Below are 17,576 nucleotides of genomic sequence, written 5' to 3'. Positions count from 1 at the left end.
TAATGGAGTTAAGTCCAGCTGGCGTCCTGTAACGAGTGGTGTCCCCCAAGGGTCAGTTTTGGGGCCCATCTTGTTTAATATCTTTATTGATGACCTAGACAAGGGAATTGAGTGTACCCTCAGTAAGTTTGCAGATGACACAAAGTTGGGAGGATGTGTCAAACTGCCTGAGGGTAGGGAGGCCCTTCAGAGGGATTTGGATAGGCTGAACAGCTGGGCTGAGCTCAATGGGATGAGGTTCAATAAGACCAAGTGCCGGGTCCTGCACTTTGGCCACAATAACCCCATGCAATGCTATAGGCTTGGGGCAGAATGGCTTGAAGAATGTAGAGAGGAAAAGGACCTGGGGGTGTTGGTTGATGCTCGGCTCAACATGAGCCGGCAGTGTGCCCAGGTGGCCAAGAAGGCCAACGGCATCCTGGCCTGTATTAGAAATAGTGCAGCCAGCAGGAGCAGGGAGGTGAGCATCCCCCTGTACTCAGCTCTGGTACGGCCGCACCTCGAGTACTGTGTTCAGTTTTGGGCCCCTCACTACAAGAAGGACATTGAGGCCCTGGAGCGTGTTCAGAGAAGGGCAACAAAACTGGTGAGGGGTCTGGAGCACAAGTCTTATGAGGAGCGGCTGAGGGAGCTGGGATTGTTTAGTCTGGAGAAGAGGAGGCTCAGAGGAGACCTTATTGCACTCTCCCACTTCCTGAAGGGGGGTTGTGGTGAGGAGGGGGTAGGCCTCTTCTCCCTGATAAATAATGACAGGACGAGAGGGAATGGCCACAAGTTGCGCCGGGGAAGATTTAGATTAGACGTGAGGAAACATTTTTTCTCTGAAAGAGTGGTCAGGCACTGGAATGGCCTGCCTAGGGAGGTGGGTGAGGCACCATCCCTAGCGCTGTTCAAGAAGCGTTTAGATGAGGTGCTAAAGGATTTGATTTAGTAGTTGGGTAGAGATAGTGATAGGAGGATGGTTGGACTAGATGATCTTATAGGTCCTTTCCAACCTTATGAACTTATGAACTTATGAACTTATGAGTCAGTGGCAGTTCTGCAGATGCTCTGCAGCAGAGCTGTTTTTGTTCATGAAACTGCAAGACATTGAGCGTCTTGTGAAGCATCTCTTGAAACTGACTGAAGGTCAGGACAGCTAGGCTGCCTCAGTGTGAGCATCAGTGGAAGAAAAGCCCCTGACAGCTGTACGGGAGCTGTGTGCACTGAGTGGTTTGGCCTAGATAAGCCTGAAGTGGGGACTGTGGTCCTACCCTATATTTACAAGGGACACAGTAGCTGAAAGCTTAATCCTGGGCTTTATCCTGACTTCAAACATGATGGCTTAGGAGAGATTCAATTTAACAATTGCATCCAGACCTGGTATACTGATCCCTTTGCTGCTCTGATCCTTAGGGACAGGCCAGGGCCTTGGGGCAGGGCTCTGGCAGTGAGTTAACAACATTCAGCTTAGAAATGGGCTCAGCTGCACTAAATGCTGTGCTGCACAGAGCTGCACTGTGTGACTGTGTGCAAGGGAATGGAGGGAGCTGAGCTGGTTCTAGTCTCTCCTGCATCAGAACAACAGCTGAGCTCACAGCTGAGCTATACCTGGAGGGTGTGGGTCAGAGCTGGATGTAGCAGGAGCCTTCTTGGGATTCTCCATGACCTTTTAAGTACACCTCTGCCTGCTGCTGCTCTCCACTGGAGAGAGAAAAGCATGATTAAGCACAAGAAATCATACTCAGCACACAAGCAAAGATCTGCATACGACTCCTTTTATTATGTTTGCCTGCACTCTGGCTTGGCTGTGGTTTGGAAGGCTGTGCCCGAGGCACGTGGGGATAAGCTTGGCTCAGGTAAGCTTAGATATCTTGCTCAGGATGGTGGTTTGCAGCCCTGAGTGACAGCGAGAGGCACAGGTGGGTGTATGTACAAAGTGCTGTCTTGGTAAGCATCTGGAGTGAAGGCAGTTGTGTACTTCCTGCAGACACTAATAGTGGGCAGGAAGAACTGAGATCAAATAGAGGTAATGACAGGTTTCAGTGTGAAGAATTTGGTGTGACTCTCCTGCCTGCAAAGAGCAGTACTAGATTTGCATGAAGCATGCAGAGGCCAGGAAGGGGTAGAGACACTATTTTTGCTCCTGGCCTCTTTCCCAATTTGCTTCTGCTTCCCTAAGTCCTTGTCCCTCTCCCAGCAATTATCCTCAGCTGATTTTTAGGAGCCCCATGGAGAATCATAGACTCATTAAAGACTGAAAAGACCTCTAAGGTCATCCAGCCCAACCATCAACCCATGACCACAGTGATACCACAGCGAATTCAGCTCCCACCGCTTCTCCCTACAAGTGGACATTGCAGGATAAAAGGATCCAGTCCCCACTGCTTGGCATTATCATCACCCAAAATTAAAACAGATCCAGAGCACTGCTTAGCAGACATGCTCGTGTAAGGCAGGCAACGGCACGTGGGGCTGGGGGACAGGGAACTGGTGGCTGGGGTGATTTCTCTCTGGTGTGAGGTGATCTCACGTGACTTAGGATATCAGTGCAAAGGGTGAGACTGAGCATAAGGTGGTTTCCTAAGTCTGTTCCTATTCTTTGCATAGTACCCTTACGGAGAGATGGATGGTGGCCTCTGGCAAGCACATTTGTACCTGAGCCTTATGCTCTACAGCCCAGAAGCAGCACCATGCTGAAACCATCCGAAGCTCATGGGATGGCCTGAGGGAAGTCAGCTCTGGCAAGCAGGCCCCAGTTCAGTTTGACTATGGTTCCACTGTCACGCTGCTGTTGGTCACACGTACCCCATACCATCCTTTCCAGAACAACGTGTCCTGGCCACCGTGCTCAAAGCGGACAAAGCGGACCCCAGGACCGTAGTCAGAAAAAGTGTAGGAGATCTAGAGGTTGAGAGAGACAAAACAATGTCAAGCTACCTTGAACCTACTCCTTTCGTGGTCTGGGTCACTCCCACCTGCCCCATCCACACCTACCAGCTTGGGTACCAGTGAGGACAGTTACAGTGAGAAAGAAGTCACTGGAAGGAACATTGACCCCGGTCTGTTCAGAAGCCATTAAATACTTCCAGAGGGGTCGCTCACCTCAGTCCAGCTGGCATCGTTGTCCTGTGGGATAGCAATAGTCTCACTCTTGTACTCAGCCAGCACATCCTCGTTCTCTGAGAGCAGCTTCACGCAGAGCTCATAGAGGCAGCCAGCATCACTGCGTCCTGCATACCTGCAGGGAGACCCAAGCAGCAGCCTCACCTGTAGGAATGCTTCTTGCTCCAAGCCACTGCTGCGCTCATTCACCAAAAGAACAGCCACTATTCGGTGGCTGCCATGTGCACCAACAGCTTGAAGCTTGGGGAGACTACCAGCAGTTCTCTGAGCCAAGATCAAGCCCAGCCCCACATCCAGAATAACACCAAAGGCAATGCAGTGAGGTGAGAGCTAGATCTTCAAGGCCTGGTGCAGTTGTACAACATCCCTGCTCTCTCTAGGCTTTCTGCTGGACTTCTAGAGCATCCTTGCCACTTACCAGTCTTTCACCACAACTTTTGGCTGGGTTGTATCCATCAGCTCTTCCCAGTAGCCCTCAGCCCTAAGGTCGATGACCTGAGACTTTCGACACCACCTGAAACACAAGAGGGTAATGGATACCACAAACTGAGGCTAGAGGAGACAAAATTATCCTCTCCCCTGATTAAGAGAAGCAAGCAGCCTTACTCGTAAGATGTAACGAAGTATTTATGGACTTCTTCACTAGGGAATTCCTTCCCAAAGTCCCCAGGGAGCTCTTCAGTTTTCCAGCCATCGCCTCCATTCTCCACCTCTCCCCAGTGCTGCAAATCTTCTGCAAATGGAAGAGAAGAGAGAATGCTTGGCCATAGCTGACGGGCCTGGAGAGCCCAGTATCTCCAGCAGGGACCTTTCTGTGGCCTGGAACAGACACGTTGCCTCAGGCAGTGTTCACGCTGTATGTGGATCACAGATGTTTTAAGTAGAGCTCTGGCCAAAAAAAAAACCTAAAAAAAACCCCTTTACTTTGATTGAATGGTAACAAACATCAATGTTCTCCACAGAAATGGCTGCAGGTCTCCTTCAGAAAACAGTGAGGTGGTTTAGGTGTTCCATCCCAGAGCTTTTGTGTCTTATTCTAGAAATTGCTTGGGGATAGCTGCTGATCCCCTTATTTATTTCTTTTCCCCTCGTTTCATTCTTTTTGTTGGCAAGTAACTATTATATATGAAATCCCTTGCCTTCTGGAGCTGTTCTCAAAGCTTTTAGCATGCAGTTAAATGCTTGTATAGCCAGAAGCAGCACGGCCTTAAGTCATCCTTCTCCTCTCAGCCAGAGAGAAGAGCTTGCAGAAGAATCACTTCTTTTAAATAAGAAAAACAAAAACGCGGTGTGTGTTGATGGTCTGTGTTGTGCTTTGGTCTATGAGGTGTGAAATGTATCTGCTGCTGCCTGGGTTATGAGGTGGGTTATGAGGCTGCTTCTGTCTAAACATCGTGCAGATGGCAAGTGGAGTTCAGAGATCATAAAACAACAGCAAGTGGTGCTACGTGCACAGCTCAGTAATACGGGCTGGAGTAAGCAAAATGCAAACTGCAAGGAAGGAAGCATGAAATGCCTGCTGAGCTAAGGGCAAATGAGCTCCTGAGCAGGGGAAGGCTTATCTCTTGGGTCAGGGATTGGCAAGAAGTGATCTGGAAGCCCAGGTGCCACCTACCAGTACAGTTCTGCCAAACGTGACTCGTGTTCCTGTGGGGGTTCACATAAAGCTGATGCCACGTACAGCCCTTCACAAAGGCTGCTCTGAGAGAAGGCCTTCTTGCCCAGTTAGTGGTTTGACTGCATGTGTGAAGTGATTTGACTCTGGGGCAAGAGGAAAACGCAACCTGATGGCGACCAAAGTCTTTTTTAAAGACTGGAGGTGCCCAGTTCCTAGTAGCTGGCCCTTTCTGAAGTCTGGGGCCTTGTTATGCTCGTCTCTCACCTTCTCCACAGGGGTTCTTGATGAGATTTCTTCTCCTCTTACTCAAGAAGTAGAAGTTTTGCCAATTGTCTGTGTTCTCTGACTCTGCTCCAGCGAGGCCTTCCTGCTGACACTTCAGGATCCAGAGAGCAGCTCCATCCACCAGGTCCTTCCACTGGCAGCAGACCAGGCGGCACGCCAGCACCAGATCCACTGCAGGTATGGAAGCCAGGATCCTGATCAGCACTGCTTCAGGGAGGGACTCCATCCTCGGTCACCCTGGATGGACCTTTCTGAGAAAGGGGGGGGAAAGAAGCGGTAACGCAGTGTGTTCCACCCGGCATGGGCTCTCCTGTTACCCACGATGTCAAACACATTAGAAAAAAAGGGAAAACAGATACGTTTATCTGAAAGGCAGGTACAGCATAACATGGGGGGGCATTCCTAACCTGAGGGTCTCCGGACCCTGATGAACTCACTACTCTGAAGCACGTGAGTAGATTAACATTGTGTGTGCCTACATCTGCATTAGGTTAGGCAAGCATGATGCTCCCTCCATCCCCTTCTGGCTGCTTTCCCATCTGTCTGTGCTTGCATGGGGGTCTCGTCTGATCCTGGTGGAGTGCTCCCCTTATGTTTGGTCACGAGTCATCTAAAGACATCATTGTTCCAATTTTGCACTGATGCTTTCCCGGTTCTGAGGCTACAGAGGAGGTTTATCCAGGACCAGACACACTGCTGCTGTCAGGCAGTGTTCCTCTTTGGGGAAGGCTGTCGTTTATCCAAGCATCAGCTACTGAAATCAACTTGAAGCAAATAACAATTCACCTGAGAACAGATATGCTCCATCACGGCAGAATCAGTCCCCTGTCTGCCCAGGCCGCCCTCAGGGGCTGGCTGGAGGACGGCCTTCCTTCCCTTGGGGCTGGCACTGAATCTCCTTAGTCATGAGGCTGTGTAAGAGTGTCACCTGCATCATTTTCGGTTCGTTTTCCTTTGCTTAAAACCTTCGCCGTTAAATCGGCAGCGGTTGATTTCTGTGAGCGGAGCGGGGAGGGCTGCGCAGCTCCGGGATGCGCGGACGCTGCTTTTGTCTCAGCCGTGTCCCGATGCGGGGAAGCTGCAGTGAATCGCACAGAGCCAAAAACTCTGCGGGAGGGAACCACAGCAGCAAAGCAGGCAGAGCATCCCGGCGTGCTGCTGGAAGACGGCACGGCCAAGTGGGGCAGGGAGGGAAGAGGGGGGGAAAACAGCATCCTGAGGTCGACTAGAGGGCTGGACTAGATGATCTCTTCCAACACCTACAATTCCGAGCCCAGAAGCACAGCTCTCTCCTCTATCTGTACCGCGGCATCATTTACAAATCCCCGTGTTTTTCTTTTTTTGGGTCCCTCCTTTTCCCCCTCCCTACCGCCACGAACCCCTCGGGTAACCTCTCCCAGGGCTGTTTTTCCTTCCCCGTCCCGCCGGTTCCTACCTCGGCCGCCGCTCCGCGGATCCCCGCACCGCTCCCGGTGCCCGCAGCCCGCCCCGATCCGCCGCTCCCCGCCCCACGCCCCGCCCGCTGCGGGAGGAGCCACGCGTGGCCTCACATCCGCGTCCGGATCGCGGGTGGGGACTGCGGCTGTGACAGCGGGGGTCTGTTCTCCTCCCCCCTGCACGCACGCAGCGTGCAGCGCAGCTTTTGCTTTCGTTTCGAGCCGCGCAACCGTTACAGGTGGTGGAAGACCTTCTCCGCCGCGTCCCGTCTGTCTCTGCCGGCGGTGCTGCGGGGCCATGGCCACCATCGGCGACCTGCCCGAGGACGTGTTGGTGGAGCTGCTGTCCCTGCTGCCCGTCCGTGACCTGCTCCGCGTCTGCAGGCTGGTGTGTGTGCAATGGCGCGACGTGGTGGATCTCACCACCCTTTGGAAACGCAAATGTCAGCGAGAGGGGTTCTGCGCGCAGGGCTCGGACAGGAGCGTCGCGGACTGGAAGATATTCTACGTGCTGAGCAAGCTGAAGAGGAACCTGATCAAAAACCCCCGAGCTGAAGGTTGGTTTGATGAGCAAAGAGGGGTTTTGCAGCTGTTGGGATGTGCCCTGAAGTGTCTCGGGGCTGTGGGACTGAGTCAGATCCACGAGGAAGCGCTGCGTAATGACGTTTGGGTGGAACCCCCTGTGTCATATGGCAGTGAAACCATCAGTGATTGCTTTCAGGCCAACCACATCCCGGGCGGGGGGGGGGCAGTGGGCAGGGAGGGGACTGTCCCGCTCTGCTCAGCCCACGGGAGGCCCCACCTTGCAGTACTGCTGGTGCTAAAGCGGTGACAACACGGTGGTAAAGGTCACCCTTAAGTACAGGGAAAACACAGCAGGAAGTTCACCTGGGTTCTTAATGTGCTCCCGCAGCTCACTCTTTAAGGGAAGATGCTTTAAGGGAAGCACAGATGCTATAGAAAACTGAAATCCTAACGCTGATCTGTATTTTTAGAGGAGTTTGAGCACTGGGATCTTGATAAGAATAAAGGAGATAAATGGAAGATTGAGGATATGCCTGGACCTCTGGGGAAGGAGCTGCCAGACTCAAAAGTCCGCAAATACTTCGTCACCTCGTTCGGGTAAGAGCTGCAATGTGGAACTGGGAGAAAACTGCTTCCTTCTTCCTGGATGCACGAGCACTGAAGGCGTGGGGCAGGACTCCAAACCTTAGGCCACATACAGGGCGAAAAAAGTTTTAATTCTTAGTACTCTTCAATCTAAAGAGCAATATATTGCTGAAGGAATTAGCGAATCACGTCACGTGCTGAATTTCTCTGCCCTCCTACCAGATGTGGTGGGCAAAAGTTGAGGTCTGGGAAGCTGATCAGATGTGTTCACCTGGCAGAGTCAAAGCTCTTCGCCTCTGGAAGCACGAGGTGTTAAGTCACAGAAACAGCTTGCTGTTAACTGCTTTTCCATAACCAATATCTGTTAGGCATACATAGGAACCTCTCTTGGTCCAGGTTGTTGGATTCCTGTTTTTCTGGGGTGAAGCTGAGCAGTTTCCTTCTGCTGTGGCTTTGGATGAAGGTGCTCCTCAGCCCCATCAGCCTCGTGGGCGCTCAGGGTCTGGGTGGGAATCAGGCTGGGAGGTCCAGCTGATTCTCAACTGATGTTGAGAGATGTGTTGTGTGAAGCTGTTCTGAGTGTTTCTGTTCCTGTTGCAGGCCATGCTTGAAGTCTCAGCTTATCTCCCTGAAGAAGGAAGGCTACTGGAATGAGCTGATGGATGAGAAACGGCCTGAAATTGTGGTCAAGGACTGGTAAGCACTGAACGTGAGAATTTCTAGCATTAGGACCTAGGTGTAAACTTTCTGTGGTATGATATTAATTCCTTATCCTTTGGGCTCTGTAGCTCTTGAGTAAACCGTAGAGTAAACCTTGGTTTATTCAGTGCCAGAAGGTGACAGTGCTGTGCAGAAAAGGACAGCTGTATGCTTTAGCTCTTCTCCACAGCTACGAGGGTGACATTCCATTCCTCGATCCCAGTTGGACACTGTTTTTGAACAGGAAGGAAAACAATGCTGTGTGTATACAGCCCTGCTCCTCAATTGCTCCCTGTCCCTCCCAGGTACGCTGCCAGATTTGACTGCGGCTGTCGCTACGAACTTAGAGTGATGCTGCTTTCTGAAAACTACATTGTGCTCGACGATTTCTGTCCTGAGCCAGTGATCATAGAGCAGTGGAGCGACGCAATGTGGAGAGAGGTAAGCAGCAGCCCTCCAGGAGGCAGCTTTCCATCACCGTTGTGGCAAGAATCTTGTCTGAATTCCCAAGTTGCCCTGTTTTCTCTGCTCTAACACATGTAAGCCAGTTCTTGCTGTTGACAGTGTTGAAGAAGCTCTGAAAGATCTAGGTTCAGTTTGTAGGTGTGTGAGATTTCCCCCCGGGCCTCTTCAAGTATGTCTGTTCTTTATTTAAGCTTTTTTTTTCTAAGTAACTTGGGTTGCAGGAGCATAGCTCCTGTTTATATTGAATCAAAAAGCTTTGTCTTCAGACTACTGCATGGATGTAAGTATTGCAGGCGTTACTTTTCCTATGTCGTCTGTGTAGAGTGGTTTGAATGGCTTGGTTTGAATAGCTGTGGATTCCCTCTTACATCATTACCTCTGCCAAATATCAAGCTTAACATTATGCTTAGCCTTGTGCCCCTCTGAGTCAAACAGGACACGCTGTTTTATTTTTTCCTCCCCCAATGAAAGTGGTGTGACACACGCTTTCATTAGATGGTATTAATTGTTCCACCTTCAGTGTTGGCTCTGGTTTATTTAGACCAAATAAGCGAAATTTCCTTTCTCTACAGATTTCCCACACCTTCAGCAATTACCCAGCTGGAGTTCGTTACATCTGGTTTCAGCACGGAGGCCAAGATACCCAGTTCTGGGCAGGATGGTACGGGATCAGGGTGACAAACAGCAGCATCACCATTGGGCCCCAGACACTGAAGGCAAATGAAGACACAATATAAGTGTTTTCTTTTACCTCAAGATTGTGGTCTCAGGTGCACTTATTTGTCTGTACTCTCTGGGTGAACATCCTGGCTTTGTCTTGCACAGCTGACGTGGAATACAAGCAGCTAGCACTCCTTGTTGGCAGCAGAACTGCAGGCCCAGCCCTTTGGAAGGGCTGCTGTCTTCATCTGTCCTCCCACACCACAGCAATGGCAATTACTGGTGCCCTTCCATAGGAGGAAGACTAGGGGACTTAAATATGGCATCTGTCTTTAGCAAGTAGTGCTTGGCTGTAGCACAAGTACATTGCAGTCTTAACTGGGAGCTCGTTTATACAACTTAAGAATAGCAAGGCTAAAGACTTTCAGATTATCAACCCTTGTCTTGAGGACTCTTCTACAGACAGGCTTGTTTTGTAGAGCATTTTTCTGTTCCAGTTTATGTACATAAAGATGCATCTCTCACATCAGACCTTTCACAGCATTATTCAACCTTCCGCCTTCCTTTTCCACACATGCTGCAATCTGATATTTAATTCCTTAGTTTCTGTAAGCACACATGATGAAAGAGGTCGGTGCTTTCCCTGTCCAAACACAGCCCGTTATTGTGGGAATGAACAAAGAGGAGGAAGGAGCCCCGTCAGGTGGATGCCTTACAGTGTAAGTGCCTTTGGACTCTGCTGGCCTTTTTCCACGTTATACTACCAAAGGACTCTGTTTGTACTGAACAGTAGCTTCATATAAAATGTTAAAGCCACAAACAACTTGGATCTGTGGTGTTCTTGCATTTTTTACACAGAGAAAGCAGGGAGGTGCTGTGCTGGCTGCTTTACCAAATTTTCTGTCCAGCAAGCTTAGCTCACCTTCTAAGAACCATTTTTTCTACCCCTGTATGCACAGAGCTGATATTAAGGCCCTCTTCCAACTCCTTTGCCAGAGGTAGGAGAGCAGTGTTTTCCCCCATCTGCTGTCTGCTACGAGTGAGACAGGTGAGAAGTGTGCTATTGCACAGACACGTTCCACCACGCTTCTAACACCATCACTATGAAGGTTCCCCAGTGACAAGGGGAGAGCAAGGTGGTACAGCCCTTCTTAGGAACTGACAGCATACAAACCTCCATACAAAATAAAAATGTTTCTTCACTAAAGGAACAGTTGGTTTGGACAGAATTCAGCCTGTTTCGAATTGGAGTAAAACTTGATATTTATTGAAGACTACTTGGGACAGTCACAGTGGACAGATGCTACATAAGGCCTCACTCGCACGTGGTATAAGACCATTGCTCTAGTGGAGCATACAGCAGATCCCTGTTTAGCACTAGCAGTGTGCAATGGAGATGTCCTGTTTAAGGCAAGAGCTGGATCTGCACAAAGAGCTGACCGCAGTCAGCTGTATCCCACCCCAGGGATTCACTGTAATGAAACCTCTACTCACTCTCACACATGAGTGTACATGGGAACAGGCTCTGGCTCCACATTCCAAGTCAGTTCTATATACACTGGTAAGAGCACTTGAAATAAAGAGGCAGCAGCTGCTCTACATTCATCCAGAAGGCCAGCTGAAGAGACTGGACTATCAAGGTATGGTTTGTGAGAGATCTTACTCCAGTGGAAGATCAGATGAGGCTTGAAGAAAAGAAAGAGTTGAAATCAGGTGCCTTTGTGGGCTCGCTCTTCTACGTATAGCTGCATCTGGAGGAGAGAAGCAATTATCAGTTTCTGTTTGATAGCCAGGTATGTGAACGGAGAAAGGTCTGCACCAGGCTGAAGTCTGCACCTCCCCTCGTTAACCTCGTTTCGTGTTTTAACCTGAGAAGCCTTCACACTACATGCAGTTTCAGCCACCTCTCAGGGCAGATTGCTCTGCTCACCTTTAAGATATCGGATGTCATCGTTTTCAGGGGAATAAGCCGGGGGTCATGCATGTGCACATCTTGTTCATCAGCAAGAATCCACGGGAAATCCTAGGGCAGGAACACAAGGTGCTTTATGTACAGAGAGGTGAGCAGGGCCCGGAAGGTGAGCTCACTTTCTCAGTGCTAGGTCAGCACTTGGAGTACATTAAGTGATGGGGATGGCACAGTGCAGGAAGTGTTGGGACAATGTGACTGAGGCCTCACAGCAGCTGCTGCCTGCAGCTGGCGTGTGGTAGATGTGCTGTCACCTCACCAGTGTAAACTCTAACACATTCAAAGCAAAGTCACAAAATGCATCACGTAGGAAGCTAGCAACCTAGCACCCCTTAACCTTACTGAATCCAACATTCTTGAATTCCACTCTCTGCTCTGCAGCTTGCTCAAGAAAAGGCAGCCAAAGATACCACCTACCTTTATCACCTGGATCTTCTCCATGTTGCGTGTAGCAGCCTCTCGTGTGTGAACCAGAACAGTGAAGGTGCAGCCTGTAAGAGAAAGGGCAGGTTCCAGGTCAGGGGACAACCAACAGAGACTCAGACACTGCCTGTGATCATCTCTGACTGAACAAATCCACTCGGCTGTATGCACCTGTTTACCTGGGGGATTGTTGTCGAGCACAGCATCACACACACTTATCTTCAGGATGAAGGCACGCAGTAACTGCTCCACGTGGGACAGCAAGGACTCTGAACTGTTGAGACAGCAGTTGTTAGTGACACCCAGCAAAGAACCACAGCATGGAGCAGCTTTCAGAACATCTCTAAGGACACAGATTGGATGCTGTGAGAAAGCACGGGAATGGAATCTTTACCTAATGGAAAGGAGAGGTGGCTGGGTGATTTCGAAGACAAATCTCTCCACTGGGTGGTGCTCTTTATCCAGGATTACAACTACAACTTTCTCCACATCGTTCTGGAAGAATAAATGTAGTTAGAAAAGGCCCTTCCTTAAAACAAGCTGTCTTCTGCCCTCAGTTTGTTTCACTTCTGGTAGAGTATTGAGCAGCACTAGCAGTTATCCAAACCTTGAGCCCTGTCTGATCAGGAAAAATGCTTTTACAAAGCTAAGTCTGTAGATGTTAAATTGATAGCTTATCTCACAGGGAGATGAAACCTACTAACAGTACTTCTCTGGCACAAAGGAGGAAGCGTAGAGTCACTGCATCCCTCAGGAATGGGCAGCGATGGGGGAAGTTAAGATACACTTATTCCACTGGCCACATCCAGCAGCTTTGTACTCCTGCAGCATGCGCTGACCTACTTCCAACCTCTCAGTGCAGTACAATGTCTGCAGAGAGAAGATAATGCAGAATGTGGGATGCCAGCAAGGTTTGCAACGTCTCACGTGGTCACACTTTTCTTTCCCAAAAGCTTGAGTTCAAACCACCTCTGCTTTCTGGCCTACAGCACAGCACTCCAACTGTTCTCCTGCCAGATGGGTGCTTCAATTCTGCATCCTGCCTTTGAATGCATTTAAGTTCACATGTAGGATGAGCTTATTGAAAACACAGAGATTGATCCTCATGTTTATGCATTAGAAGCAACTGAATGCCAGTATTCAGCAGCATGCCTTAACCTCAAGGAAGGATTAAAGCTGTTTTTATTCTTGGTTAGTAACTTTATAAACTAGTACACTGTGTATGGTAAGTACATAAGGAAACATTCTGAGCTGAGAGCAGTATTCACATTCTTCTGTTTTCTGTCTAAACCACTTGCAGTACAATTGCCCAGCTCAGGTCCTTGGTATGACTGTACCTTCTCAAGCAGTGGCTTTACACAGTGCAACGTGTCCTGGATGTACTGATTGAGCTCTGGGTGGCAGGACATCTGCAGCAAAGAGAGCAAACAGTCAGAGCTGCATTCTGATGCCAACCAGGACAACACTAAGAAGGAAGATTTAAAGTTCTTGACTTCCTAGAGAACATGCTTTTGTGTTACAGCCCTGCACACAGCTGGGGAAGCATTCTGCTACTGTCAGCCCCAATCTGCTCGTGCTGTGAGTACTGCTGTGCTCTCAGCTATGGGAAGGTCTCCTACCTGGACGGGTACGTTGTATTTTTTCCTCTTCTGAAAGATCCCAATAGGGTAAACTTCTCTAACGTATAAGATAAGATGAACAGCCACTTCTAGAAATTCTGAAAGAACATCTGCAACAACTGAAAAACAGAAGTAGAAGATGCTGAAGGCTGCAGAGAGATACCATATTCATAGGATATTTTTATAGACACCAGCACACATCTCATCTCCTTTCTAGCTGCGGGAAGTTTAGGGCTGGAGCATCCTGCAAACACACCAGTTCACACTGCAGCACAAACACATTACCTTGCCCAAAATTAAGGTCCTGTCTTGTAAGCGTGGTCATCTTGCCCAGAACCTGAAAGGCATCACAGGAAGAATGTTTATCCTCTTGGTTCCTATGGTCTAACATGGTCAGCTCAGAGAGAGCTTCACCTCCCTAGTGCCAACAAGCTGCCCTCTGAGCTCAGTGACAAGCACAGGAACACAGCCACCACAAACCCAAGGGCCCTGCTGTGAAAGATTCAAGCACCCTCAGCAGCCAGTAACACGTGAGCAAAAACCACCAGTAGTGCAAAACATGAAGGCAGCATCTTTTTGTGTTCTGACTCACACTTCATACTGTGAGCTTCTCATTCAGGGCAGGATTTACAGTTCCCATTGACATCCCACATACTCCCCTGCTGCCCAAGTCTCTTTACAACCCCCACAAAACCATATAATTCACCTAATGTGGAATCTGTCCTGCAACATGTGACAAGGACAGCACATTCAGTGGCCAAATGGAGCACCTTGTACCAAAAAAATCAAGCAGCTGGAGCTCCACATCCCAACAGGTCAGTATCTTGTGCATGTTTAAGGCTGCGATGTACAGGACTGCTGTTTTAATAGGTTTAATATGAAATTTTAATGTGTTTCGTTATTTTCTTTGTACTCTTTGAGTGCATACAGACTAAAACTAACATGTCCTTAAACAGCTCCAGGTCCATCAGGAACACAGATGTCTTACACAGAGCTCTCTCAAGCCCTGGTCCTTCTGAACAGCTGTTTAATTACCAACTGCCAAGCTGCTCCAGCTGCAACGAGACGTGGTTTTCAGACCTCCAATGAAATACTTCACAAAACAGGGAGGTAACAGCTTCTACCTTTCTTTAAGCAAAACCATCAAGGATAGAAAAGCGCTCCAGGATCACCGACTCCAACCCCAACCCACTCCACCGTGCCCACACCCCTCGGTGCCACATCTCCACACTGAACCCCTGCTGAGACAGTGACCCCAATCCCTCTGTGCCCCCCCAGCAGTGCTGAGCACAGAGGGATGGCACTACGCCGGCACAGGCCAGGCTGCCCTCAGCCTCCTTCCCCCCTGGGCACACGTTCAGCACAAACCCCACACCGTACCCCGCCCACGACCTCAAAAGACCCCCCCCAGACCCCGCCCCTCTCGGCCACGACCACCGCCTTTACCCGTCCCCGCTCCGCCGCAGCTCCCCCGCACCGGCCCGCCGCTCCCGCCCGCTGCCCGGCGCTGCTGGCGGCGCACGCGTGTGACGTCACCGCGGGCGCAGCGCCCCCTTGCGGCGGGAGGACCGCGGCGTCGCGGTGCGTTTTGGTCCCCGCTTCCCCCGCGGGGTCCCGGCTGCGGCCGCGGTCCCTCCGCCACGCGTGGAGCGGGATCCCCCCGCTGTCGTCCTCGCCTTTGTCAGTCCGCCCCCTCCGTACGTCTTCCCCCTCTCCCCACCCCCGCACGATGCCCCGGGCACAGCCGCGCACCCCCGCAGTGCTTCGCGCGTCCCCGCCCCGGGCACCCCGCGCCCCTCCCACCGCCCCGCAGCCCTCGGGGTCCCGGCGTCCCCGCTCCGGCTGCGCATTCCCCCACTGCCTCCGTGCGTCTCCTCCTCCTCCTCCTCCTCCTCCGGGGCCAGCACGCCCGTACCCGGACACAGCCCTGCCCTGCCGTGCCGACCGGCAGCCCAGTACAGGTAAGCACCGGCGGGGCCGCTCCGCTGAGCCGCTTTCCCTTTGCTTTTTGGGGACGGGGACACTTTCCCAGGGAGGAGACAAAGGCTGCGGGGATCCCGTCACCGCCGCCTCCGGATAACGGCGGGGACGGGGGCAGCGTGGACAGCGCCGGTGCTGGAGCGGGGTCCCCGAGCCGCCCCCGGTGTCACCGCGCTGGGAGCTGCAGTCCCGGCCCTGGGGCTCCCATGGGTCCCGGCTGCGTCGGGCTGAGCTGAGCTGCCATACCCGGCGGCTTTTCCCCTCTCGGCTCCGGACAGAGGCGCGGTTTCCCCCCTTCTGGAGCAGCTGAACGCCCGCACCGCTGCGCGAAGTGACCGAGAGGCGAAGGGAGCTGTTTCCCCCCGTGATATTGTGTGTTCGCGTCCCTCCGAGCGCCCGCGGGTTGTTCTCTGCGTTTCTTGCCTTGCTAAGAGTGAGATCTTGGTTGTGAATTAAATCAATTTGGCATCAGGTAATGGCTCGTTGCAGCCGGCAATTCATCAAGTGGGGTTTAAGTGACGTTTATCCGATTCACACCTGGAGCCGTCCATCAGCCTCGGTGGAAATGCTTCTGTATTTCCATCTCCTCTCCTTTGCAGAAGGAGGGATTTGTCCCACGCGTTGATGTTCAGAGTGAGAATGACATAGAGAGGAAGAACGCTGAGAGCGCAGCCCGGTGCTGTGCCGCTCAGGGACACTTTGCAGTGTGGACAGGGACAGATCTTAGAATCGTTCAGGCTGGAAAGGAGCTCTAAGATCAAGCTCAATCCTGCGCCGTGCCCGCTATAAGGACAACGCTTGCCCACTCCTTGCACACCTCCCGGGTCGGTGCCTCGGTGTGCCCCTCTTTCCCCGTCCCACCGGTGGCTGCTTTCCAGTTGGGTGAGCAATGACCTCTGCTATTGATTGCATCTCATTTGTCACCAGGCATTGTGCGTGAAGCTGGAGAGTCCCCTCGGCTGTGCTGACAGCAAGCGACTATATCTCAAATGCTAATCTCAGTCTCATTGCTATTTTAATCTCATTATTGGGCCGAGGAGCCTCTGTTTGATAGCGGGTCGCCTGTGATGGCTGTGTCAGCCGCTCCGTGAGGTCCCAGAGGGGAGCAGAGCAGAGGGTACTGCATATTCATTCATTCCACTTCAAAACAGCGGCTCTGTCCCTGGAGCTGCGCTCCCTGCTCGAAGGGATGCACTCTGTGGGTAGGCACAGCTGTGCTTGGGGTGGGATCACCTGGGCAGCAAATCCCACTCCCAGCCCTTAACTAACGGGGAATGAGGAACGTTTGGAGCGGCCGCTGAATGCAGGATGCCTCGGGGAGGTGTTGTGTGCAGGCACCTACAGCTACTGCTGAACCCCTGCCAGCTTCAGTCAGTGTCCTCAGTCTGTGTCCTGTCTCTTGTTTCAGGCTGGATGTCTGATGGAGCTGCGGGTGCCTCTGTTCATTGCAGGGTGGTTGGGCCTTTGAAGGCCCCTCCTAAACCAAACCATTCTGGGATTTTTGCACCGCCACTTGCAATGGGGTGCATGGAGAAAATCTGACTTTTGGTCCTCCCGACAGCGGAGCACTGTTCGGTGATGGCAGAAAGAGAAAGCAATGCTCAAAAGGAAAACAGGAGGAGGGTGGTGGTGGGATTCGCCCATCCTGAATGTCTGCAGAAGGAACACCAGTCAGGAGGGATGAGGAAGATGTGAAGCCAGATGAATCTGAGAGGAAGGTTGGGAGGAGAGGTGGCAGTGGAGGCAGGCAACCTGCAAAAGGAGGACAGCTTTGACCCAGAAGAACAGTGAGCCTGGGGACTTGACTGCTCTGTCATCCTGAGGATGTGGGAGCAGCAGAAGTTATCCTTTATAAAGTGAGCGTGCAAGAAATGCTGGAGATGAGGAAAGTGATATTACACAAGCCTAGGGGAAGAAAAGGGTGCATTTAAAATTTCCCATCTGTTTTTGGAGACCCTAGAAAGCTGGCGGGGACCCCTCTGAAATGGGAGGGTCTCTTGGCAGATTGTGTATGAAGCTTCCCAGCATTTGCCTCCAGAAACAGAAAACCAGATGGAATGAGACCCAGCAGGGAAGGGAAATCTCATTTATCTGCACAATGCCATCCTCCTGGCTCCAGCCAGCGCTCTGTACGTCGGCTACCATGGAGCCTACCCTGGCCATTCTGCTCCAGGCCTTCCCAAGCCAATCCATCACCCAATGGCTCC

The 17,576-nt window shown here is 51.4% G+C and overlaps 3 protein-coding genes across 3 annotated transcripts; 1 reads left to right on the top strand and 2 right to left on the bottom strand.

The window, feature by feature from the left end:
- Positions 1–2,280: 2,280 nt before the first annotated feature.
- On the bottom strand, positions 2,281–5,252 carry FBXO2 (F-box protein 2). The gene is made up of 5 exons (XM_065738182.1): positions 4,988–5,252; positions 3,712–3,838; positions 3,524–3,619; positions 3,085–3,220; positions 2,281–2,883 (listed from the first exon to the last, which is right to left on the bottom strand). The coding sequence occupies exons 1-5, from the start codon at positions 5,232–5,234 to the stop codon at positions 2,749–2,751; spliced, it is 741 nt and encodes a 246-aa protein (XP_065594254.1). The 5' UTR covers positions 5,235–5,252; the 3' UTR covers positions 2,281–2,748.
- Positions 5,253–6,720: 1,468 nt separating this feature from the next.
- Positions 6,721–9,474, top strand: LOC136049721 (F-box only protein 6-like). The gene is made up of 5 exons (XM_065738185.1): positions 6,721–7,001; positions 7,440–7,566; positions 8,155–8,250; positions 8,559–8,694; positions 9,291–9,474. The coding sequence occupies exons 1-5, from the start codon at positions 6,743–6,745 to the stop codon at positions 9,453–9,455; spliced, it is 783 nt and encodes a 260-aa protein (XP_065594257.1). The 5' UTR covers positions 6,721–6,742; the 3' UTR covers positions 9,456–9,474.
- Positions 9,475–10,623: 1,149 nt separating this feature from the next.
- MAD2L2 (mitotic arrest deficient 2 like 2) lies at positions 10,624–14,231 on the bottom strand. The gene is made up of 8 exons (XM_065738183.1): positions 13,675–14,231; positions 13,390–13,508; positions 13,108–13,179; positions 12,165–12,265; positions 11,950–12,044; positions 11,765–11,838; positions 11,309–11,401; positions 10,624–11,129 (listed from the first exon to the last, which is right to left on the bottom strand). Exons 1-8 carry the CDS (start codon positions 13,778–13,780, stop codon positions 11,088–11,090), a joined length of 702 nt encoding a protein of 233 aa, XP_065594255.1. The 5' UTR covers positions 13,781–14,231; the 3' UTR covers positions 10,624–11,087.
- Between the last annotated feature and the right edge of the window lie 3,345 nt (positions 14,232–17,576).

This window comes from Cyrtonyx montezumae, unplaced genomic scaffold, assembly GCF_038088225.1.
Source record: "Cyrtonyx montezumae isolate F1298 unplaced genomic scaffold, pur_monq_1.0 scaffold_21, whole genome shotgun sequence".
Taxonomy (NCBI): Eukaryota; Metazoa; Chordata; class Aves; order Galliformes; family Odontophoridae; genus Cyrtonyx; species Cyrtonyx montezumae.
Note: the sequence above shows the minus strand (reverse complement) of the source record. Positions and strands in the feature narration are given on the sequence as shown.